A 25,701-nucleotide genomic window follows, 5' to 3' on the forward strand; every position below is an offset into this window, starting at 1 on the left:
AAGAATTTTCCAGCACTGGCTCATCTTTTCTAAGCGCCAGCCTTCCTTCTGCAAATACTGCTGCTATGCACTGGTGATAGAGGATGAGAAGTACTCCTCTGATGCTTAGGATTCTGCACTATGGGGCCACACTCAGCCCCAATGCTCCCCACCCCTCTGTGCCCTGAAATATCACTTGCATGATGCTGTGGTGCCACACTGAATTGCTAACTGCTGCTCCAACATCGCATCTCAGTTCCAGAGCAACGGGACCAGGTATAAGTTATATTATTCATGTGAATAACCAAAGTGAATAAGGGGGGGGGGGAATCAACATCCACTTGGATGGAGACAAGCAAAAAAACTTTTGTCCTACTGTGGGAGAAATTCAGTTCAGTTCATATTTAAATGTAATGTTACCTAATTTGCACTTTACGAAACAGTAAGTGAACCATAACTTGGCTATCCTGTTAAATTCACATTTTTCGGAATTTTGCAAGACAGTTCTCCAGCTAAGAAATATTTACAAAATGCATACATTCCCCACATTTACAAGTATGGGGTTCCCCTTTGTTACCTCAAAGAAATAGGGAAAGACTAATTGTTGTAATTGTAGGCTCCATTAATTGAGAAAATACACAATGACACACACACAAAATTGTATTATGAGCTCAGTAATGCTTTTAAAGCATTTTTATTAATCACAACAAATGCACTTTTTATTAATCACAACAAATGTTATTAATTGTTATTACCTGCCGTTCAACAGCAATTTAAATAACAGCTTAATAAATTTTGAAGGGGAAGGCATGTGGGACCTTGTTCCACCTTGATGCCCCAAATCCTCCCTTCAGCACCTGACAGCACCTTCAGACACCCATAGCAACCAAAGGGGGGATATTTGGTGAGAAACTCATGGACCTGGGCTGGATCTACACACAGGGGAGGAAACACTATAAATAAGTCATAAATTAGATCGTTATAACAAAAGAAAAAAACAATCCTATGTAAAATTGCACAAACACATTTTGTGCTCTACAGCCCCATCTGGCGCCGCATCTTTACAACGGAGTTACAACGATACAACTGACTGAGCGTAGCTGAGTCCCTGGATCAGAACTTCACACAGCTGCTTCCTTAAAAATAAAAATGGTCCAATTAAGCTCACTTTTGTAAAAGCATCTTTATCATGACATGCATGTTGGCCCTAAAATGTGAACATCACCAAAACAACAACAATATACAAAAAACACAGCTTTTGAGGCTCATTTGATGATAGACAGAAACTCGAACTGCTTTGCCTAAGTGTTTTTTGGATCTCATTATTCAACAGCTAGCAAGAGTAGAAGAGCTAAGAAATGAACTTGCTTACCCACCTGCTCAGAGGGTTGGAGAGATACAGCTGTGCAGTGGGGCAGCGAAGCAGGAAAATCTCTAAGAAACAAATCCTGGCAGGCCGATTATTCTCCAGAAAAAAAGTGTCAGAGCAGTGAAGGGGACAATGCAACAGATCTGTGCTCACATTCTTCCCCTTTGTAGGAAGGCAGGTATCTGTCTGCTCTGGGCAATCCTTCATGCATCTGCTGAAAGTCCAGGAATCTGTCTCCCACATAAAGGCTGCAATCCTCAGGACCCTACCCTTGTTCCCTTTATCTTGATGTGACAGCCACATGATTTATGGACATTTTTTCCTAGAGGACGTGAACTAACATGCTTGTCTCTGCTTCAAGCGCGCACACACCCATTCCGACCTTCCCTAAAATGAGCTGAGCTCCGGTTTGAAATTCAAGGGCACTTTGCCAGCCTTGACGGAGCAGAAATCTTGAGGAGAAATGAGCACTGCAGATCTCATGTCCCTCAAGACAGCACGATTGGAGGGGGAATCACTCGCTGCCAGAGCCGTCTTTCCTATTGGGCTTACTGGCGCGTTGTGCCAGGGCGGTCTGGGAAACAGGGGGCGCCGGAGGGATCTTTGCACCACGGTGTCGGATATGCTTAAGACGGCCCTGCACGCTGCAGCCATAGGAGTCCGTGGCTGCCGAGGGATGCAGTGTTGTTTTTCTTGGGACAACATCTTCTGGAGGAGAGTGGCCTGCGAGCTATTGGCTAGTCTTAGAAAGGGGGCCTCGTATTACCTGTTCTGTGACTCTAGCAATGTCTGCAGTGATAAACGTAGGCCAGGCGGGTTTGGGAGTTCAACTTCTTGTGGCTTCTGAAGTACCCTGCATTTGGCCTCTCCACACCCTGGGGAATGAGAGGGTAGCCCCTTCTCTAGTTGCTTTGGGGGCAAGCTTGCCAGAGGATGGTGCTGCTTTGTGGGCTGCAGTGAGGTTTTGATTTCACAAGAAACCCAGACCCTTTCTGTCAGGTGCTGGTGTGGTTCCTCAGGAGCAAACAGGCAAGACTCCAACCTGTCTTTTTCAGGCTTTATTATCTGTACAAACTATTTACAGTGCAGAGCGTCGCAAGGCCATGTCTGCTCAGTCGCTAGCAGAATCTGGGAGTGGGCGGGCCTTATACCTCCCCCAACATAACAGTCACTCACCCCGTTGCGGGGATTCGAACCGCCAACCTTCTGATCAGCAAGTCCTAGGCTCTGTGGTTTAACCCACAGCGCCACCCGCATCCCGTTCACATCTTAGATTTCTATAAATATCATATCAGCTATTTTATTTGCGTGCCCAGGCGGAGACCCCCCGGCCCCGAGAGACCACCAGAAGGAATAATGACTTGTGACAACGTGTTATGGAATTAAAAATTGGACACAACTTTATTAAATCTTTCAGATGTAGGAAAACATTGGCTTAGGCATTGGGCGTGTATCCCTCCCAGCCCCTCAGCCAGAGGAACTGGGGCTCCTCAGGGTGAATGGGAAATGGGAGGGTGTACAGCAAGATGCTTGTGTACGCAGACAGCCCACCCCATATCCCCGCAATGCAGAGGAATTCACTGACAACCTTTCAGTGTATGGCCAGTGACTCCCATTTTACAAACCCCTTTAAGAGGGGACCCTGAAGCTCTGGAGCCAACCGCATGGTTGCTGCCGGCTCCACCTCCTATTTAAGCAACTGGCTCCACCTCCCTGCGGAACTGATTGGCTAACTGAGGTTTGGCGGGAAACTTCAATGACTAACACAGGGAGGCAGGCCAGCCCAACCAGCTGGTGGATCCCACGTGGCCTGAAGTGCTGCATGCGGTCCCGCAAAGGGCGCCCACAAAGGCAGGCGTGAGCACTCATTTTGGTCCCTAATTATCACTAAACACAGATTTCTCCTTTCCCCCCACTACTGCCACACACTGGGTCAACGTTTTCATCGAGCGACCCACCATAATCCCAAGATCTCTTCCCTGGTTATGTTATATTTGTATAGTTAAAGCTATGGTTTTCCCAGGAGTGATGTATGGAAGTGAGAGCTGGACCATAAAGAAGGCTGATTGCCGAAGAATTGATGCTTTTGAATTATGGTGCTGGAGGAGACTCTTGAGAGAGCCATGGACTGCAAGAAGATCAAATATATAAAAGGATGTCACATAGAGGAGGGAGAAAGGTTGTTTTCTGCTGCTCCAGAGAAGCGGACACGGAGCAATGGATCCAAACTACAAGAAAGAAGATTCCACCTAAACATTAGGAAGAACTTCCTGACAGTAAGAGCTGTTCGACAGTGGAATTTGCTGCCAAGGAGTGTGGTGGAGTCTCCGTCTTTGGAGGTCTTTAAGCAGAGGCTTGACAACCATATGTCAGGAGTGCTCTGATGGTGTTTCCTGCTTGGCAGGGGGTTGGACTCGATGGCCCTTGTGGTCTCTTCCAACTCTATGATTCTATGATTCTATGATCAAACCTATCCATTTTGAAGGAAATCAGCCCTGAGTGCTCACTGGAAGAACAAATCCTGAAGCTGAGGCCACCTCGTGAGAACAGAAGATTCCTTGGAAAAGACCCTAATGTTGGGAAAGATGGAGGGCACTAGGAGAAGGGGACGACAGAGGACGAAATGGTTGGATAGTGTTCTCGAAGCTACGAATGTGAGTTTGACCAAACTGCGGGAGGCAGTGGAAGACAGGAGTGCCCGGCGTGCTCTGGTCCATGGGATCACGAAGAGTCGGACATGACTAAACAACAACTAAACTTCAAAAGAAGAAAACACCTAAACTGCCAATGCTGAATCTGAATGTGATAGTATGGCTTCATCAATTGCTACTTTCTTCTTTTTCTTCGAAGTCCATAGAACGGTGCTTACAATAAGGCAAGAAGCAACCAATAACAGCAGCCCACATGTTGTCAGAACGACTGCTAAGGCACCATACTTGGCAGGAGCAATGTGAGTAGCCTCCCCAGGAATAATAAGTGCTTGGGCTATGTTGGAGAGGTCAGAGTACAAGAGAGACTTATCCACTGTGCGGACGCCCATGTAAATTAGGGTGACGTTTGCCGAGGCTTCTGGTTTAAACACAAACATTTCCTTGGAACCTGCTGGCTGAGGTGCCAAGCTGGAGGTATTTATGGGTACAGCGTTTTCAAATTCTTCCCTCAGTTCCAGAGAACTTTGGCTTATTCTCACTTCGTATCTTGCAGCTGGAAAAAAAACCAAGATAACAAAAGGTTATAAAGTGTTGTTTTTTTCCTGCAGTTGTCTGGAAGTAACAGGATTCAACACTTTTCACCCCAAGCTATTGCCTATTTATAAGAAAGTGCCCACAGAATTGCAGCCTCGGCCAACCAAAATAAGCAGACAATACTACCGAACAGGATATAATTAGCAAAAAACAATGGTTTCAGTCTAAGGACACAATAGGGCACTAAGGGCATTTTTACCATTGTCAGCACTCAGAGGCAGATACAAATTTGCGTCTGAATTAACATGAGGGCAAGTGGGCCCTGCAACAAAACATTATACTGTGCAATGTGCTGCTACCCTCTTTCACTCTGGAGCCCCCACAAACTGTCGGCATACCCAGTCCTTAAAAGTTTATTTTGGGGTTTCCCCAAAAAATATTTTTTTAAAAAAATAATAATAATCTGCAAATATTGGGGTTTTCTCAAGCCTGTTGATATCTCCCTCCTTGTACATGGATAGAGCCATTCTGGCTACATCAGCAAGGCATTCCTATCTGGATAGCTCAGTTGGTTAGAGTATGGTGCTGATAATGTCAAGGTTGCAGGTTTGATCCCCGTATGGAATAGTTGCATATTCCTGCATTTTATATATGTATAAAAGCATGCAGAGCAACTGATCCACAAACTGAGACTACTGGGGCAAAACTACTGCAGTAAAGAGCAGGTTTAACTAAGAGAGGATCACCGCCAATACTTGCTATGATAATATTTAAGAAGGAACAAATAAGGAAGGAATTGTTTGGTTTCCAGTTTCCCTCTACATATAGGATTTCCAGAGTCCAAGTTACAGCAGAGATGTGCAGAGGGTCGTTTTGAATTGGAATTCTGTTTTACTTATATTTATGGGTCTCAAAAGTATATATATCCAAAGCTCGGTGCACATCCAATATGGATTTGCTTGCAGATTTTATCAACGTAGTTTAAAACAGGGTTTCCCAAACTTGGGTCTCCAGCTGTGTTCGGACTACAGTTCCCATCATCCCTGACCACTGGTCTTGCTAGCTATGGGTGATGGGAGTTGTAGTCCAAAAGCAACTGGAGACCCAAGTTTGGGAAACACTGGTGGTTGTTTTTTGGGGTTGTTGGTTTTTTTAAAACACCCTACTTTTAAACAGTTTTCATTAGCAAAGAAAATAAGAAGCACTGAACCTACCTTGTCCCTGGTCAAAGTCACCCCCTGGAGCTGTCCAGGTTAAAACAATTTTGTCCTCTTCTGTTCTGGCATCCAAATCAGTAATTTTGCATGGTGGGAACACATCCTTATAGGGGCCAGTGGGAACTCCAGATATGGTGAAAGCACTCCCAGCAGCTATTCTGCTGAAGCCCCCAGAGCTGATGTGCGAATCTTCACTATTCATCAATGGCCTCGGTGCATTCATCTGGATTGTACCTATGCCACACAAACATAAACAAATACACAAAAGAGAACTAAAGACCAGCTGAGCATGCTTCCAATGAACTAGCAACTAATGGACTTTGGGGCAAGTAGGCCAGAAAGGAAATAAACAACCTGACAGCAGTGGGTCCCTATCTCATTGGTAGAACCCGTGTTTTCCATGGAGAAACACCCAGGTTCCATCTAAGGTAACAGCTTTGGGGATGCCCAGTAACATGGTACATGGTGGGTTAGAGCACTGGTTTTGCTGCTGCAGGGCTGGAGTGAGGCTGAGACCTCGTGGCTGCAATAGAGGGGAGTGCTGGATTGGTTCAGAGGGCCACTGATGGTCCCTCTGATGTAACCACACAATCCTGACCTTGCTGCTACCCTGCCCCAGCCAGGTTAGCCATTGTGATGCCCGTGGCTCTATCCCTGGAAAGCCCTTGCTAGCCAGTAGCAGCAATAATCATCTCCATTCCTTCTAATACTGAGTTTGGTTCGTCCGATGCCTATCCCCTTAGAAGCAAAATGGGGCTACCCCAACACAGAAGGTATGGGCTTCTTCATATTATGGAGACTCACCAAGTACTGTATGTAACAATATAAAAGATAAAGGGGCCCCTGACCATTAGGTCCAGTCGTGACCGACTGAGGGGTTGCGGCGCTCATCTCACTTTATTGGCCGAGGGAGCCGGCGTACAGCTTCCGGGTCATATGGCCAGCATGACTAAGCCGCTTCTGGTGAACCAGAGCAGAGCACGGAAATGCCATTTACCTTCCCGCCGGAGCAGTACCTATTTATCTACTTGCACTTTGACGTGCTTTTGAATTGCTAGGTTGGCAGGAGCAGGGACCGAGCAATGGGAGCTCACCCCATCGCAGGGATTCGAACCACTAACCTTCTGATCAGCAAGTCCTAGGCTCTGTGGTTTAACCCACAGCGCCACCCGCGTCCCTTCATGTAACAATATATGTGCTTGCAATTTTAATTTTTATTTTAAAAGCTGCTAGAAACCAATGTCCTGAAAGAAGGACCTATGCCCAATGACCTCTACAGAATGATGGGGGCGATTTGGCCACAGAATGCTGAGGGTGCCAAATGGGGGGGGGGGGGAGAAGTGGAAGGAAAGAAAAATATCCTGTCTGAGACCTTAACAGGCTTCAGCATCCTTCAGAGAGGATAACTGGGTTGGGCAGAAAGGAGAGCTCAGCACAATAAAGCTACAAAACACACTACGGAGGCTGAATGTTTCTAGGATGTATGCATCTAGAAATATTTCATCCCAATGGACCATTCATGTAAACTGCTTGGATCTGCGTGTCGACGAGTTTTTTTAAAACTAGGTTTAGCTTTCCATGAAGTACAGCTAATACAGCCTGGTGAGAGTTTTCCACATGATTATGAAGAGAATTCAAAGAGCCAGCCTGTGGCCATGACATAGTTGTCTCCCTAAATATTCCCATAGCGGTGCTTGTGCAAAGTAGGGCTTCTTCTCGCTGAAGATGTAATACACTGAGAACACCTTCTGTTCAAGTCCATGGAGGTAAACAAGTGCTCAAGAGCACGGCTTGACGACTGACATCCCAAAGCCTTACCATTTGTTATGTAACCAGGAATATACATTGCAGGGCTCCAGAGTATTGCAGGGTATGGGCTAATTGTCTGGCTGTCCCTCTGGACGCGGACTTTCAAGCTATATCTTCCGTTTCTCGCGAAAGAAAAGAGGTATTTAGAATACACACCATCGTTTTTTATCGTATCTGCACCTGCAGCAGCGAGGGAATACAAACACAAAAAGTGTTTAATCTGCTTTGGAAAAATCCTCTTAGTCTGTGCTTGAATCAGCCAGTTTCTGCCACCCCACAAAAAAAATCCCTAAAATATAATATTGTTTAAGTAATGGTGAAAAGTACCACTAAGCCTGCAAATCTATACATATTTACTTGACGGTAAGCCTTATGGGACACACTTCTCACTTCATACGCCATTGTATTCCATTGCCATTCAACTCATATACAATTGATTTTCCCTTTATACCTTCTGGACAAATTGGATTATAACTGTCATTCATATTTTGCACTTCTCCAAATTTTCCCTTGCAATTCTCAGTCAAAAACCTTACCCAAATGTGTTTAAAATATGTGTTTTAGGATAAAGTACTTTTTTTGGCAATAAAATACACATTTTCCAACTTAAACACACATTTTACCTGTGGATTTTTTTAAAAAAAAATTGATGTGCAAACAGGACAGGAATCTGACTTGAAGCAGATTGATCCATTCATCAGCTATAACTAAAAAAATAAACTTATAAAAACATATGTTACCTGCACCATTGTCAAAAAGGTCCAAGATAATTGGATCTCCACTCTCTGGCTCAATAATGGCAGTCACATTTGCACCAAGAATGGGAGAGAAGCCTTGATTAACCTGTGCGTACACAATCATTGGACTTGGGTAGGCGTTTGTATCTTTATTCGTGTGGGTTCTCACGGTGATGGTAGACACGTCAGACTTTACGGCTCGCGAGGTCACGGTCATTGTGAGGACTTCGGGGAGCCCATGAGAGTTAGTGAGTAAGTATGTCCAATCCCCAGCCTGAAAAACAAATTTATATATGCTCAAAAGCGTTCAGCCTAAATAGATTTTTTATTTATTGGGTTTTATAAACAAGAGTAACGCTGTAGAAATAAGTACACCAAGTTTTCTCATGCCACTTGTATATCACAAAAATAGCATAATAAATGTGGGAAAATATCTAGAACAGGTGTTTTATTATTAGTGGTCAGTGTATAAGTTCTTGGTTCACGAATTGGTTTAAACAATTAGAAAGAAGAAGGGGGGAAAGGAAAAGGGGGAAAGGGAGGAGAAGGGGGTGTGGCAAGTCGGGTGGGGTGGGGTGGTTATGCTTCTATTATTCTACTTAGTGTGTGTGAGGGGTTGTGTTAGCGTTCCTTGTGTGGGTTTTCTTCCTATTCACTTGATGTATTTCCTTGGTGGTGAGAGAAGTTGGGTGTGGCTTAAGGTGTGGTTGGTTGTCTTTGGTTAGCTGTAGTGAGAATTGTTTTTGTTTGTGAGCGGGGTGTGAGTGTATATTTATGAATCAGGTTAGCCAGATTGATTCATATGCTTTTTCCATCCAAAGGCAAGTCCCCGATAGAAACAACTGAAGGACAATTCACTGTTACCTCAGCAATCCCCGGAATCTGCAGGCGAGCTGTGCGCAAAAGTGGGTCGACATCAAATTCCCCATTTGTAAAGTGTTTTCCTCTAGGGCCATGAAGAACGATCCTGGGTTCCTTTGTCAGCCATGTCACTACGAAAAATGTGTCGTTTCCTACTGTGCTGTCAATAATCGTTGACCTTTCAATCTGACCATTGCCCTTCACCCTTTCAGCCGTGCTTTCAATCTGTACAAAACCAGAATAATGATAACTTCCCATTTGCTTTGACACAGGCATGGCCAAACTTGGCCCTCCAGATGTTTTGGGACTACAATTCCCATCATCCCTGACCACTGGTCCTGTTAGCTAGGGATGGTGGGAGTTGTAGTCCCAAAACATCTGGAGGGCCAAGACTGTCCCTGCCTGCTTAACATATCCTCTTTTGTCATGTAGCAATTTAAAGCAGTTGAAATATTCCATTTGGCACACGTTGACATCGTAATGATCCTTTATCGCATTTAAAAACACTACAGGTGACAAGCAATTAAAACAAATTAACAAAGCCAGATAGGGGCACAGAAATCCCCCGAAACAAAATCCACACCTTTTCAGCCACAGCCATGTTCCAAAAATACTTTCTTTGCTCACTCTGGCAGATGAGTACTATGGCGATTGCAGAGCGAGTAAGCAGTTAAGTTCCTTCTGGATTCTCCCTCCCCAGCCCCCCACCCCACCCCCAAAAGAAGACAGTGCACATCACAAAACAGCACTTCAACCCTTAGGCTGCAATTCATGGATTTCAATGGAATGGAAGATTCATACTTGTGTTCAGGATTACAGCCTTGATTGTTATTCTTCCCTGTGCTTAAAGGTAAAGGGACCCCTGACCATTAGGTCCATTCATGACCGACTCTGGGGTTGCGACGCTCATCTCGCTTTATTGGCCGAGGGAGCCGGTGTACAGCTTCCAGCTCATGTGGCCAGCATGACTAAGCCGCTTCTGGCGAACCAGAGCAGTGCACGGAAACACCATTTACCTTCCTGCCAGAGTGGTACCTATTTATCTACTTGCACTTTGATGTACTTTCAAACTGCTAGGTTGGCAGGAGCAGGGACCAAGCAATGGGGGCTCACCCCATCACGGGGATTCGAACTGCCGACCTTCTGATCAGCAAGCCCTAGGCTCTTGGTTCCTTTTATAGGGATGTGGGTGGTGCTGTGGTCTAAACCACTGAGCCTCTTGGGCTTGCTGATCAGAAGGTTGGCGGTTCGAATCCACACAATGGGGTGAGCTCTTGTTGCTCTGTCCCAGCTCCTGCCAACCTAGCAGTTCAAAAGCACGTCAGTGTGAGTAGATAGGTAAATGGAGTTTCTGTGCACTCTGATTTCCGTCACAGTGTTCTGTTGCACCAGAAGCAGTTTAGCCATGCTGGCCCCGTGATCCAGAAAAGCTGTCTGTCATCTTGGCCTGAAGCGAGATGAGCGCCGCAACCCCATAGTCAAGTTTGACTGGGCTTCACTGCCCAGGGGTCCTTACCTTTTACCTTCTTTAGGTACCTATAGGCCCTTTTATAACTTGCCATGGGCTGCATCAACAAGCAGAGCAAGTATGTACATAATTAAGTTGATAACTAAGTAAATTGAGCTATTAAGGTAAGTTGAAAGATTTGCACATTCCGGACAGGAATGACAAAGGGCCAAATTAAACATGTCACCACAGTTTATTTGGTTTTTTAAAAAACACGAATATCTGGTTCTAGGAAAGGAGCTGGTCAGGACAGTGGGATGGGAAATTAGTGAACTGAGAGGAAAGGGAAGTGTAACCCTTTTACAGCAGTGGGTGTGACTCTGGAATGCTTTCATTGTGTTTTCTATGCTTAAAATAGTTTTTTATGCTTCAAGTAGAAGGCACCTTTGGATTGGTGGGCCTGGGAAAGATAGTTATCGCAAAGAAACTTCCTCCTCCCTCAATTTTCAAAAAAAGTTTGTGGTTTTTTTTTGTTCTGGGTGTTGTTACTTTATTTTTTTAATGTGGCGATGAATAGATAAATGGATAAATTGTGTGTATACTGCTTTAATTCATCCACACACACACCCCAAAAGATACATATCCCACCTGAAACATAGACAGAGGCAAAACTGAGAGCTGAACAAGCGATCAGTTGTTTGTAATGCCACAATGCCATTCAAACTTTACAGCCTGAGGAAATTAAGCTCACAGTGCAACTCACCGCATGCATACCTGAGGGACAGCTCCAACAGTAGAGCATGAGACTCTTAATCTCAGGGCCTTGCGTTCAAGTCCCACGTTGGGTGAAAGATTTGGACAGAATGATCTTTGTGGCCCCTTCCAAATCTATGGCTCTAAGACTCTCTCTTTTTTTATTACATCTGCCTTCTTCCCAATATGCCGTCACAATTGACTAATTGTTGTCCAAGCAGTCATATCAAATTCAAATAATACAAAATTTGAGATAAAATCTAGAGCTGCAGTATGAGATATAAGGGGCACCCATTCTATTTTATCAAACTAAAACAATGTTCTAAAATCATAGCTTATGAACGTGTGGGCTCCAGAACTGCTTTCTCCATGCCTCCTATTAAAATGTATTCGCCTTATAATGTAAAACAGCAAGATATACAGTATCCACATGAACAGACCTGGACAGGCTGGTGGCTGGTATCTCCATCACTTGCTACAATGGCACTGAAGACGTCTATTAGACCAGTTGAATCTTGTCTATCAGTGACAAAAAAACTCAGCCCCCCTGAAAAAGAGAATACAAGGAGAGTACAAGGAGATATCTTAAAATATGAATAAAAAATTAACTTCATTTGACTAAGTTGTTATTTCAGAGATTAATGGAGCTGTCCAGACTTTGGCTCACACTGAATTTTCCTTTGAAATATTCTTGTTTGTTTTATGAGCAACAACCGCAAAGGGTGTTTGCTATTGCTAAAACAGACAGTCTTACCTGTCATTTTGCCCAGTTGTTCCAGTTCTTGGGATGCAGACTGCCCCAGAGCGATGGTATGAATGATTAAGCCAGCGTCAATGACATCAGAGAAACACTTGCTAAGTGAACTGTCGCCTCCACTGGTCAATAAGATGATTCCAGAACCAGAAACACTTTCATCATGTTTTTTAATTACCTGGAAGCAAATAATTAACCATTAATATGAAGGACACTCGGTAAATTATCTTGGCAAAGAAAACGTCACAAGTTAAGAGACTCCTTAATATTTCACTATATTGCTGTGATTCATATCCACAGGACTAAAGTCATGCATTTCCAAAGATTTGTATACTGACAACGTTTGAGAAAAATAAGGCAATGAAAAGCATCCATTTCTTTGATGGTTTTAATTGTTAAATAGTAAGGGTTTTGTGTTGTTTGTGTTTTGAATTGTTGTGTTTTATAAATGTTGAGGACATCAGCAATGGGAGCAAGGGAGGAAGCAAATCTAAAAAATAACTATGAAATAATAATAATAATAATAATAATAATAATAATAATAATAATAATATCTGCCATGTCTAGCCTTATGCTCATCACTTATTTATCTCAGTCTTAGTATTCCTAAATAAGACTTATTTAACAACAGGACACAATTGACTCAAGCCACTGTTTTGCCCTGGCTCTGGGTGCCAGACCTCAAGTTTTTAGGGGAGGAAATCTTCGAGCCTAAAGTCCGCCTACTTCTGACACAGCAGATGCTGAGTGAGAGCCAATTTATTATTGTAGGTACAGAACTTCACCCTCATCAAACTATGTTGTTGTGTGTGTTTTTTGCGGGTAGTTTTATTGTGCTGTTATTGCTCAAGCCCTGCTTCTAAGCCTCCCACAGGCATCTGTGAGAAGAGAATGCAGGATTAAATGAGTCACTGGCCTGACCCAGCAAGATCTTCTATGTTCTTGTTTATTTTGTTGCAATTTTGCATGCTGTCAACTCCCTTCCTGTGTTTTTATGGAAGTGCATGTCAACCCAGAAATTAAGTCCTAGGAAGACCAGGTGCATCTTATTAAGTTCCACGCATAAAAGACTGCAACTTAAACAAGGATTATGAGTCTGAACACTTAATGTGGGACTCATTTCGGTTTATTTTTATTCCGTTTTAAGTTTTCTATTTTTCCCGATTTGCTGTCTCTTGTTAGCTAGATAGAGGACCTTTCCAAAGTCTTTTCTTTTCAATTGCATTTGGAAGTTCTGTTCAAAAACACTGGGTGACTGCACAATTGCCCCGCAAGAATAGTTCCAGTTCCTGCACCAAAAACCAAAAATGTTCCTATGAGCCGAAATGCGGCAAGAGAGGCAATAATAAATAGGACTCGCCTGCAGTGCCAGCTGTACACCCGTGCAAACATTTGCTCTGTCGCCGTATGAAGCAACTGGCAAGTCGGAAGCAAGCTGCTTCCGTATATCAGCACTCGTTACTTGCCGGATCTGAGATTTTACTTCTCCTCCTTCACTGAATGTGACAACCCCAACGTAGGAGTTCTCTTCCACAATTTGCAGTAGATACACTTCTACTGCCTGACGCATCCGAATGATTCGATTGTTCTGTAGGAGGTAAAATATCACCTGTTATTCATTCACCCACAAATAATAATGCAACATGTTTTCACGGACACAATATCAGGCAGGGTATACTGCCTGTTCAAGAATTCTCCTACAACCAGAAAATTTGCATGTGGTTCTCCCAGCAGAAGACTTACTTGGGAAAAAAGAAAGAGGTATCATTAAAAGTCTATTCTTCTTCTTGGTAAGGCGAGAGGTTAGGATAAAATGGAATAACAATAGCCCCATATATCTTCCCAACCGCAAGATGTCTGTGACAAAAGTATCTCTCACTAAACGTAAATGAACTGTGAAAAAAACCATGAATTGAAAGTAGAGACGATAGATGTGCCTTTCCCTGTTTGTGTTTGTTTTGTAATACAAAAAAACTTTAATAAAAACAAATTTTTTATTCTCCGACACTAACCTGACATCGGTAATCTTTAATAAACTCTGTAATCGATAGCACTTTTGAAAAGCAAAGCAAGGGAATTTCAGTTTCAGAGCAGGTGTTCATTTTTGCCTCAAAGAGTAAGACTTTACCTCATCCATGCTGCTGGAAAAATCCAAGACTAAACAGATCACTCTGTCTGTCGCTTGTAAAAGTGAGAAGGTTGGGGGCAAAGGACTGTTTTTGCTGGTCAGAGGAATATCGGATTTAAAGTCATCAGAGCTCATGATGACATCCCATGTGCTCTTGTAACTGCACATCCTGTTCTGGGCATTGAGAGCTTCAGCGTTATGGTTGCTTGAGTCACAGAATTCAAACACCTGAAAACAGAAAACAGCAAGACAGTTCTGGGCACCACAATTTAAGATGGATATTGACAAGCTGGAACGTGTACAGAGGAGGGCACCCAAGATGATCAAGGATCTGGAAACTGAGCCTTTAGCCTGGGTAAAGAGGAGACTGAGAGGAGATGTGATTGCCATCTTCAGATATCTCAAGGGCTGTCACATAGAAGATGGAGAAAGCTTGTTTTCTCCTGCTCTGGAGGGTAGGACTCAAAACAATGGCTTCAAGTTACAAGGAAGGAAATTCCAACCAAACATCAGGAATAACTTTCTGACAGTAAGAGCTGTTTGATGGGGGGACTGACTCCCTCGGGAGGTTGTTCTCTGAGAGTGCTGTTTAGACTCTCCTTCTTCGGAGGTTTTTAAGCAGAGGTTGGATGGCCATTGTTCGGGGATGCTTTAGTTGAGATTCCTGCATCACAGGGCGTTGGACTAGATGACCCTTGGGTCCCTTCCATCTCTACAATTCTATGATTGTGTCAAACACTTGCAGAAAACATCTCCATTAGTAACTACAGAAATCGCACACACACAAGGGCTTAGAGAGAAAGGCTCCCAGCTCTCCGAGTGCTGTTTCCATCCCATCTTCTTCTGGAAACAAACGATTGCGAATGACAAAAACAGATTGCCCAGAATACTCAGGAAGTTGTGACGATTTGCTATGAGGTAGGCGAAAACCAAGTGGCTGGTGCCAATTTGCCAAGTGGAAAAATTCCTACCAGGCCCCTCAACGGCGACCAACCAAGGTCCAAAGCAAGGTCAGAAAGAAAACCTTATAGGGTGGGAGGGCGGAAAAAAGCAGGAACAGCTAGCAGGCTACAAAGAGGGAGATCCCCGGCCGCATCCTGCCTTTATACGGCAGGCCCCACCCCCGAGCCAGCTGACTGGCCGGCTAGGGGGTGACGCAGCCGGGAATCCTCTCCAATCACGCGGGGCCGCTGCACGTGTGGAGAGGCCGTGAAGCCTGCAACCCCACCTCCATCTTAGTGCGGAAGTGGCTTTATGAGCAATACGTTCAAGATCATCACCTAAACACCTATGAAGATATACCATATTTTTTGCTCTATAAGACTTACTTTTTCCCTCCTAAAAAGTAAGGGGAAATGTGTGTGTGTCTTATGGAGCGAATGCAGGCTGCGCAGCTATCCCAGAAGCCAGAACAGCAAGAGGGATTGCTGCTTTCCCTGCGTAGCGATTCCTCTTGCTGTTCTGGCTTCTGAGATTCATAATTATTTTTTTTTCTTGTTTTCCTCCTCCAACAACTAGGTGCGTCTTGTGGTCTGGTGCGTCTTATAGAGCGAAAAATACGGTAAGCCCCCTTTTCTACATGCAACCTTCAGGCACTGATCCTTCAGATGCTGCTGGACTCCAACCACCCCCAGCCAGCATGCCCAGTGGTCAGAGATGTGGGAGATGCAGTTCAGCCACAGTTTCCCCATCCCTGAAGTACAGGAAACGTCATGTACAATCTCTCTTGAACTGTACTTACAGAAGATAAGCTTTGCATGTACATTATGGAAGATGATGCATTTTGCTCCTTGTCGTGTATAAAAGTGCACCCTTCTTTTAAGAGTCCTGTTGCCTGGTCAATGACACAGCTGCCTTCAGTGCAGGATTCTTTCTCGCAGACATAAATTCCCGTTAGGTCAGAAGAACACCTAGGAATAGGCACAAGGCAATCAGGACATGAACATGAAGGAGGAGGAGGAGGAGGAGGAGGAGAGTTTGGATTTGATATCCCGCCTTTCACTCCCTTTAAGGAGTCTCAAAGCGGCCAACATTCTCCTTTCCCTTCCTCCCCCACAACAAACCCTCTGTGAGGTGAGTGGGGCTGAGAGACTTCAGAGAAGTGTGACTAGCCCAAGGTCACCCAGCAGCTGCCTGTGGAGGAGCAGAGACGCGAACCCGGTTCCCCAGATTACGAGACTACCACTCTTAACCACTACACCACACTGGCTCTCAACAACATATTGTGCTCCCCAAGGGAGTGTGAGTGCAAAAGAAAACAAACATTTAAAACCTTTAAAGAAACACAAAGCAGGTAATTTTTATTCTGAAAAAAGCACACCTGTGGCTGCGGCTGCATCAGTCTTTACAAAAAAGAGCACAGTTAGAGGCGATTTATTTGGTGGAGCATTGAATTGCCATTATATGTAAGCGAGTTGTCTTACGTCCACAATTCTTGTCCTTGTTTATGGTTTGTATTGAATGAAGTTATTACAAGAACGTTATGTACAATTCAGAGTTCCTTTTTGGGCTGACCAGAAGAAGATTCACGAAAGAGAGATTGAAATCCAGGCATCTCGTTGTCAGGATCGCACCATCACAAGTATATACAGAGAGAATCGCTCTCATGAATTTAATTCAGGAATATTCGAACTGTTTGGCTGAGATACTGAATGGCACATGTCATTATTATTTTGGCATTGTAGATATTATTTAAGATTCCATGTAATAGAAGGTGTTGAAATGCCGCACATTATTGATAAGGTGTTTTTTGCAAACTATATACAGAGTTGTTTAGTTTGAACACACCTGCACATAGACAAAATTTACCTGGTGGCTTTCACCTGGTTTTGACTCGATATGTAGAAAGGCTTTTCACTGTCATATTCATCAAATACCCCCCACCGAAGGTGGGCCCACTCGTGGACGAAAAGCCTGCCTGTATATATAAAAGCACAAAAATTGCATTGTGACATTTGGTAGTAATCTAACACAGTCCCATAGCAGCAAACGCTACAGAGCAGGTAGTGTTGCAGGAAAGGGGATTATGTGCTTGACTTGTAAGACAGGAAGAGTTCAAGCTCCTGTACTGACACCCTAACTCAGCGGTTCTCAACCTGTGGGTCCCCAGATGGTGTTGGACTACAAATCCCATCATCCCTGAGCTCTGGCCTTGCTAGCTAAGGGTGATGGAAGTTGTAGTCCAACAGCATCTGAGGACCCACAGGTTGAGAAAGGCTGCCCTAACTGGTTGAGCCTCCCCCAAAAGTTGAATCTGCAAGCTTCCCAAACACAAATCTGGTCTTGAGACCCTTAAACAGTCACTCTTTAAATTGTAGGTCATTGCAGGGAACCCCAATGACATTTTTCCTGGCTATCGATTGCAGTGAAACCCCAAGCCCCAGCCCAGTTAGGATGCCTATTGCAGCTTATGAAATGCAGCTGTCCAAGTGTCTTAAGGCTGCCAATGGCACCAGTCTGTACCAATTTTCAGCAGCTGACACCTTCCCAACTTTGTCAGTGCCTTTATCGCAAGGGAATATTTTGGAGAATTTCAAATATTTTCCTAGCACCACAGCAATCGAGAGATTGTATTATCTCTCGATTGCTGTGGTGCTAGGAAAATATTTGAAATTTCCTCTAGCAAACAGAGCATGCCATTTAATAAATTTCCTTTTTAAAAAACCCACTAAGGTGCTTTTAATCAAGTATTTCCCCCCATTATCTGAAAAGTAATACAGTATGTAGGGCCACAATTCTATGTCCCAATTCAAATGGTTTCAAGATTCAACAACCAGTACTTTATTTCTGTTTTTAAAATGCTATGAGTTTTTTTTTTGGAAGGACCAGTTCCCTTGTGTTGATACTGAATGTTATCTATAGGTGGATTTATCATAATGGCATATGGTATGCAATATACACACACACACACACACACACACACACACACACAGTGTGATAAACGTTTATTAAAAACTAAAAAGAGGCATGTATGAAGACACCATTACTGTTAATTATTAAAGATATTCTTTGTTGGTTACGATGCAGGTGTGAGATTTTAAAATTGTACTTTTTTGAAACACAAAAGGTAACGGAAGAAGAAAGATAATAATTATTTGTTTAGGATTTACCGTGTGGTCCATAGATTCCAATCGAATCATTATTTACCAGGAAGCCAGAGGTGAAATGTATGTATTTTCCCTTTTCTCCACACCCTCCATATTGTAATGTGTATGGATCGTGTCCATGTTTCCAATAAGGAGGAGCAACAATGACATCTGCCTAAAATGAAAGTTTTGTTTAATGAGCAGGTTTGGAATAGGTACGCTTATTATTAATTACTGATAAAAGCAGGAGTTCAGTCCAACAATTACCTACATGTCATAGCCAGATTTCATAATACTCCCCCCCCCCCCCCGAATAGACATGCTGGAATATAGTAAACATGTTTTTGAACTGCAAAAGTACTAAACTGCACCCTTTTTAGTCATACTATGAAGATTGCACTTGACAGTGAAATCTTATGCATGCCTACTCAAAAATAAGACCCAGTCAGTTCAATGGGGTTTACTCCCAGAGAAACGTGAAGAGGAATGAAGTCTCAACATACGGTAAGTCCTATTGCTTGTTAATTACTGACAGGGGTGCCAACTATAGGGGGCTTTGGGTACCTGGGCACCCACAAACATGTTGTTGTGGGTGCTCAGCACCCACACCACAGGGGGGGGCCCCACAACCTCTGAGGTCTTGCAAGACCTCGGACAGCATTTCTGAGGCCTCAGAGGTGCCACCGGAAGTCAGGTTCTGAGGCCAGGGGGCGTGCATGACGTCATGACGTCACACACACTGGGCACCCATAACCCAAGTTGGCTCCCCTGATTAATGATAGCATCAACACAGCGCATTTAAAAGCCGGAATGTATGAAGAGGCACACAAATGCACTGTGGGTGTGGGCAGTAGATAACTACAGTGGTACCTTGGGTTAAGAACTTAATTCGTCCTGGAGCTCTGTTCTTAACCTGAAACTGTTCTTAACCTGAGGTACAACTTTAACTAATGGGGCCTCCTGCTGCTGCTGCTGCGCCGCCGCCGCACAATTTCTGTTCTCATCCTGAAGCAAAGTTCTTAACTCGAGGTACTATTTCTGGGTTAGCAGAGTCTGTAACCTGAAGCGTCTGTAACCTGAAGTGTCTGTAACCCGAGGTACCACTGTACTGTATTAGCTGTACTTACCATGTGATCAGAAATAACCTGCTCTTTGTGCTATTAGCAATGGAGCGTACAATATTTGTTCTGAGCAAATCTTGAAACGACTTTGCACATTATGTTCCCCCCATAAATGAGGGGGCTTTGAGATTCACTCACTATGCAAGCAAATAAACTCATAGGGCAGGATATGCTATTCATTCGATTAGTAAAATTTATACACCACTTGATTGTAGAACGCCTCAAAGCGGTTTACGGAGAAGAATAAACGCCCTCCCTTCAGATGTGAAGGTAATAAGCAGCTATCCTATCTTTAAAAGACATCTGAAGGCAGCCCTGTTTAGGGAAGTTTTTAATATTTAAAGCTGTATTGTTTTTAACATTCAATTATTATTATTATTATTATTATTATTATTATTATTATTATTATTACTATTATTATATAATGAGATAATCAGCAAAAACAGTAAAAATGCAACTATTTAGAACAAAGATAATTAAAATCAATGATAAGCTAAAAATAAGATTAAAGCACAGGTCAAGATTATATACATCTGGATATGCTTAGCCAAACAAAAAAATATATGTATTATATGCAAGCAGTTCGAAAGCACCTCCGGGTGCAAGTAGATAAATAGGGACCGCTTACTAGCGGGAAGGTAAACGGTGTTTCCGTGTGCGGCTGTGGCTCGCCAGATGCAGCTTTGTCACGCTGGCCACGTGACCCGGAAGTGTCTGCGGACAGCGCTGGCCCCCGGCCTCTTGAGTGAGATGGGCGCACAACCCTAGAGTCTGTCAAGACTGGCCCGTACGGGCAGGGGTACCTTTACCTTTTTATGGCAAACCAGCATCTATTAGGATCAGAACAATCTTGGGAATTTTAGATCCAACTAATGTTTACATTTTTAAAAAAAGCCCAAGTACTGAAACGAGATGAGCGCTGCACCCCATGGTCGCCTTTGACTGAACTTAACTGTCCAGGGGTCCTTTACCTTTACCTTTTACCTTTACGGTGTTCAGCAAATATTTTAATTGGAGGCAGATGGATGGAAGAAATGAGGAACAGCAGGCCCAGGTCACTGCCCTTAATACGTACCTTTGTGTACGCCTCTTGCATTGGCTTTGCGTAATTGTTTCTTTCCCATGTTGCAGGTATTAAAATTTTGACACTCCCAAAATGAACCCTTCCTTGTGTAGCATTGAACAAGTAGAAGGAAGCTTCAGTAATCATTTCCTAATAAGAGAACGAAATGATAGGAAAGTGGATTAGCGAGAATCATTAATTCATGCAAGGAGGAAAGTGTAAACTCATAGATTATTATGCAATCATCCAGTCAGACTGGAATGAAACTTCAGAGGGGGAAGGGAAAGGAACATTGATTTGAGAAATAGTGAAGATTATGTTAACCCAGAAATTTTTAATTAATAATTTGTCCTATTCAGTGCTATTTTTCTAGAAAAAGAGGTCCTGAAGTTAGGAATGGTTTAAAGACCCCAAATAGCATGAAGCTGGATTGCAAAACAACACATTAAATGGCGGCATTTTATAACAAAGTACAGGATACATAATGCACGTTGGATGATAAAAAATCCCAGCACTGGAAGTGCAAGGAGTGTACAGCGAACACAGACTAAAACAACCCATAATAAGCAGCTGCAGGGCTGAGGGAGACAGAAGAAATGCCAGAAAATGGCTTGGTAGTGATATGTGCATTCCTGAAATGCTTTGCTGCTTATGAAAACATTTTATGATAACTGAAAAGTGGCAAACCTTTCCTTCGATCCTCATAGCTAAAGGTGAAGCTGTTGTGCTTCAAACTGCATAGAAATTCTACCACAGAGAGCCAGGACACAAGGACTATTTTATCAATTTCACAACGCTTTCAAAGCAGTAGCTTTCGTGCAGTGTGCATGAAGCCAGATTCGAAACACACACTGCACACAGCTTGTCTGGGCAATTATAATTGCCTTCATAATTTCACAACTGTAAACATGGGCTGAAGCAGCAAAAACAACCGGCTTCTGTTGCGGCAGGTTCACTCGCATTAAAACTAGACCTTTCCAGGCAACTCCTTAAATCCACCATCTTAACAAAAGGGTTCAAGCACCACAGTGTCGATATGGCATGTCCATTCTACTAGGAAATCCAAAGGGATTTCCAAACCAAGCTTGCCATTATCATGAAACATTTGGATTCACCTCACACGCATTCTTGAGCCAAGGAAACACAAATCTGTTCTCCTCACAATAAATATGGCTAATTCTAGAAGCATTCTGTACAATGTGACCCTATGCATATGTTTACTCCAAAGGCGGACTTGATCCGATGGGGTTGACTTCTTAGTAAGTGTGTTCAGGACTGCATTCTTAACTACTCCTTCGTAGCCTTTCCTTGATACATTGTCTGGAGGCGGTTGGAGGATGGATGGAGGATAATGGATTGGGGATGAATCTCAACAATACAGAAGTACTGTTTGGGGGGGCAGGGGACAAGCAGTTGTGGGGGACTCCATGGTCCTTAATGGGGTAACTGTACCCCTGAAGGACCAGGTGCACAGCCTGGGAGTCATTTTGGACTCACAGCTGTCCATGGAGGTGCAGGTCAATTCTGTGTCTAGAGCAGCTGTCTACCAGCTCCATCTGGTACACAGGCTGAGACCCTACCTGCCCGCAGACTGTCTTGCCAGAGTAGTGCATACTCTGGTTATTTCCCGCTTGGACTACTGCAATGCGCTCTACATGGGGCTATCCTTGAAGGTGACTCTGAAACTACAACTAATCCAGAATGTGGCAGCTAGACTGGTGACTGTGAGCTGCCGCCGAGACCACATAACTCCGGTCTTGAAAGACCTTAATTGGCTCCCAGTATGTTTCTGAGCACAATTCAAAGTGTTGATGCTGACCTTTAAAGCCCTAAATGGCCTTGGCCCAGTATACCTGAAGGAGCGTCTCCACCCCCCATTGTTCTGTCCGGACACTGAGGTCCAGCTCTGAGAGCTTTCCGGTGGTTCCCTCACTGCAAAAATTGAAGCTAGAGGGAACCAAGGAGAGGGCTTTCTCGGCAGTGGAGCCCTCCTTGTGGAACACTCTCCCTTCAGATGTCAAGGAGATAAAGAACTACACAACTTTTAGAAGATATCTGAAGGGAGCCCTGTCTTGAAAAGTTTTTAATGTTTGATTGTGTGTTTTTTCTGGTAGCCGCCCAGAGTGGCCGGGGCAACCCAGCCATATGAGTGGAGTATAAATAATAAAATTATTATTTTATTTAATTTATATATTTATGTGGATTGCTATAGTTGCTAAACAGCAATGCTAGAAGAGATTGGCATAAAAGCACCATTTCTCCAGTTAGGAGGAGGCTATTCCCATGGGCACAGGGGATATGTGGGGGAACAACTTTGCATTTCTCATCTCACTGACAATAGATTTATCAGCTTCCAAGGATCATAGTCTATGACTTCCTGAAAATGTAAGTAGGGTTACAAGTCCCTGCCTGTCTGGAACCAGTTACATCGGGGGGGGGGGGGGGGAGGAGCCAGGAGAGAGGAGTGGAGCAGGAAGTTGTAGGAGCTGAGCGAACAAGCCATGAGAAGTAACACGTAATTTGCAGAGCCCTGGGCAGGTATATCCAATGACCTTTCTCACCCAGATCCAGAAGATCTGGTGAATTCTGAAAGAGGTGCAACTTCATAATTTTCAGGGTGTGCTGCAGTGAAGTCTGCCACAGAAACTCCCTTAATTCCTGACCGCTGGAAGCAGAGAGCAGATCCAGTCCAGATGTACAGCAAAAAAGAGGGGGAACACTTTCAGATTTTAAATCCATAACTATAGGGGATCAGGATCCCAAAAATTATTTTTTACTATTAAATATATATATATCTGGATTTAAGATTACCGTTCAGTTTTTGGCAGCTGTTTGACAGGCAGAAATGGTTCGTCGCCCTACGGGTAACTAGGGTTAGGATGGCAGCCAGATCTGCCTAGAGATAGAGCATGCCGGGGGAAGTCAGTAGTGCCCCCAGGGCCAGATTTAGGTTTGATGAGGCCCTAAGCTACTGAAGGTAAAGGTAAACGTACCCCTAACTATTAGGTCCAGTCGTGGCCAACTCTGGGGTTGCGGCGCTCATCTCGCTTTACTGGCCGAGGGAGCCGGCGTATGACTAAGCCACTTCTGGAGAACCAGAGCAGCGCACAGAAATGTCGTTTACCTTCCCGCCAGAGCGGTATCCATTTATCTACTTGCACTTTGATGTGCTTTCGAACTGCTAGGTTGGCAGGAGCAGGGACCGAGCAACGGGAGCTCACCCCGTCACGGGGATTCGAACCGCTGACCTTCTGATCGGCAAGTCCTAGGCTCTGTGGTTTAACCCACAGCGCCACCCGCATCCCTTACTGAAGGTAATGGGGCCTTTTATATGTCCAGCTGTCCTTTGTCAACAACAAATTATTACAGTTTTTTTGTGTTGAATATATGCTATATGGTAATTTACAGACCTAATTGGGCCCCCCCCCCTAACCTATAGCTTGTTTAGTTTATACGTAAATCCGGCACTGAGCCCCCCCCCCCCTCAAATGCTTGATCTTGAGCAGCAGCCGTCCTTTGGAGAGGCAGGCTGCCTTCTGTCTTAGGTTCCAACTGCATTTATTGAGACTAAAGTACCCGTTTACGAACTATGCGATTGCGCCCAAAGTCAGCATCAGCGGAAGCCAACAGGGCAGTTCTGTAGTGCCTGGTGTATATACTCGCTAAAGGAGCATTAGGCAGAATAAGAGAGGTTGACGGTGACACAACAGTGCATAGATGAAGGAAGATACTTCTCCCTCCAATACCAGCTGAATAAAAGGATGCAAACAAGCAGGCAGTGGACCTAACGACCTTTGTTCTTTCAACGTGCACCTTCAGATCACAGCGAGCATCCTTGGGATTCCGCACTTTTCTCCGTGAATGCTTTGGATCTGATCAATACGAGAGTAGCTGTAGCTCTTGCTGAGCATGGAAATGAGAAAAATACTTTGCAAAAGGTGCAGAGGAACAAATGTGTTCAGGAACACCGCATGTTTGTGGAAGATGCCTCGACGTGCAGCCACGGAACAGAATTTTAAAGAACAGATGCATCAGTACATTTTGCGTAAAGGCGCAAAGGGAGGTCTGTGCAACACCACGAGCACCGTGACCAACTCCTTAAGGGGGGGGGGACGTGCAACTGGTGGATTTCACATAGAAAAATCCCCCTGAACGCATTAAACCGTTGAGAGTCGCGAAATTGGCACAAACAACCTGCCACATTTTTATAGCATTAGAGCTGTGTTTTGCAAACAAAAAATATTTGCACCCTTGCAACTGAAGACTCGCGCGGAGTTCAGAAGAGCAGGGACACGATAGGAGCATCTTCAATGTGCTCAGTCGTGCCCGCTGGTAAACTAAGAGGGGCAGGGGCAGGAAAAATCTGAAGCACCAAGGCGCAAAGGCAATCCAGGTGGCGATACATAACCACAACGCGGAAGGTGTGCGCGATGCCAAAGTGGTAAAATGACAATCGTAGGCAGGCAGAGCCATCAGGACTTAGCTGCGATGCCTGCATTGCGGGGTTGGACTGGATGACCTTGCGGGGTCCCTTCCCCCTGGGGTCCGCTTCCCATCACCAGATGCGCGAAGGGTCCATTGGCAACAGCACTGGTTGCCTCCTCCCTTCATCTTTTACCTTAAGGCTGGAGACGATTTTCGCCTCTTGGGGGACGGAGGGGTGAATGGCGACCAGCAGCCCCTGGTAAGCGCTGCCCTTCAGCGTCGCTGCGGTGACCCCCCCTCCGAGGAGCTGCAGGAGGGCGAGACCCACGCTCAGCCCCACGGGGCCGGCCCCCGCGTCGCTTTTCCTGGCCATCCTTTTCTGGAGGAGCACGTCGGAAGTCCGCAGCGCTTCCTTCGCAAGACAACAACGCGCGGCAGGTTTCGTTGCAGTTGCGCGCAACGATCTGGAGATTGCAAAAACGAGGCGCGTCGTATGGAGACGGGATTTGTGTTTTGTGGTTTTGTTTTGTTTTTGTCTTCCCTCCCCCGCGGGCGCTTCGGATTTCTTCATCTTCTCTCACTTCAGCTGCTTCACGAGATCGGGGGAAATGGAGAGTTGTCCTCCCTTTCAGACGGGACGCAACTTCTTCTGAAATCGCAGCCCTCATCCCAAGTTGCGCTCGCCTCTCCCGGAGAAAAGTCGTGCATGGGCGCAAGGGAAGCTGATAGATCGGGTATGTGCCCTCTGACTGGACGGCCTTAAAGCAG

General features: G+C 44.5%; 1 protein-coding gene across 1 annotated transcript; it reads right to left on the reverse strand.

Moving 5' to 3' along the window:
- Nucleotides 1–1,117: 1,117 nt before the first annotated feature.
- On the reverse strand, nt 1,118–25,701 carry LOC114598792 (calcium-activated chloride channel regulator 2-like). Its single transcript, XM_028732883.2, has 14 exons — nt 25,127–25,701; nt 20,521–20,658; nt 18,349–18,499; nt 17,048–17,156; nt 15,981–16,149; nt 14,240–14,467; nt 13,472–13,699; nt 12,112–12,289; nt 11,798–11,904; nt 9,161–9,382; nt 8,300–8,570; nt 7,569–7,739; nt 5,748–5,984; nt 1,118–4,552 (listed from the first exon to the last, which is right to left on the reverse strand). The coding sequence occupies exons 1-14, from the start codon at nt 25,502–25,504 to the stop codon at nt 4,125–4,127; spliced, it is 3,015 nt and encodes a 1,004-aa protein (XP_028588716.2). The 5' UTR covers nt 25,505–25,701; the 3' UTR covers nt 1,118–4,124.

This window comes from Podarcis muralis, chromosome 5, assembly GCF_964188315.1.
Source record: "Podarcis muralis chromosome 5, rPodMur119.hap1.1, whole genome shotgun sequence".
In the NCBI taxonomy this organism is placed as follows: Eukaryota; Metazoa; Chordata; class Lepidosauria; order Squamata; family Lacertidae; genus Podarcis; species Podarcis muralis.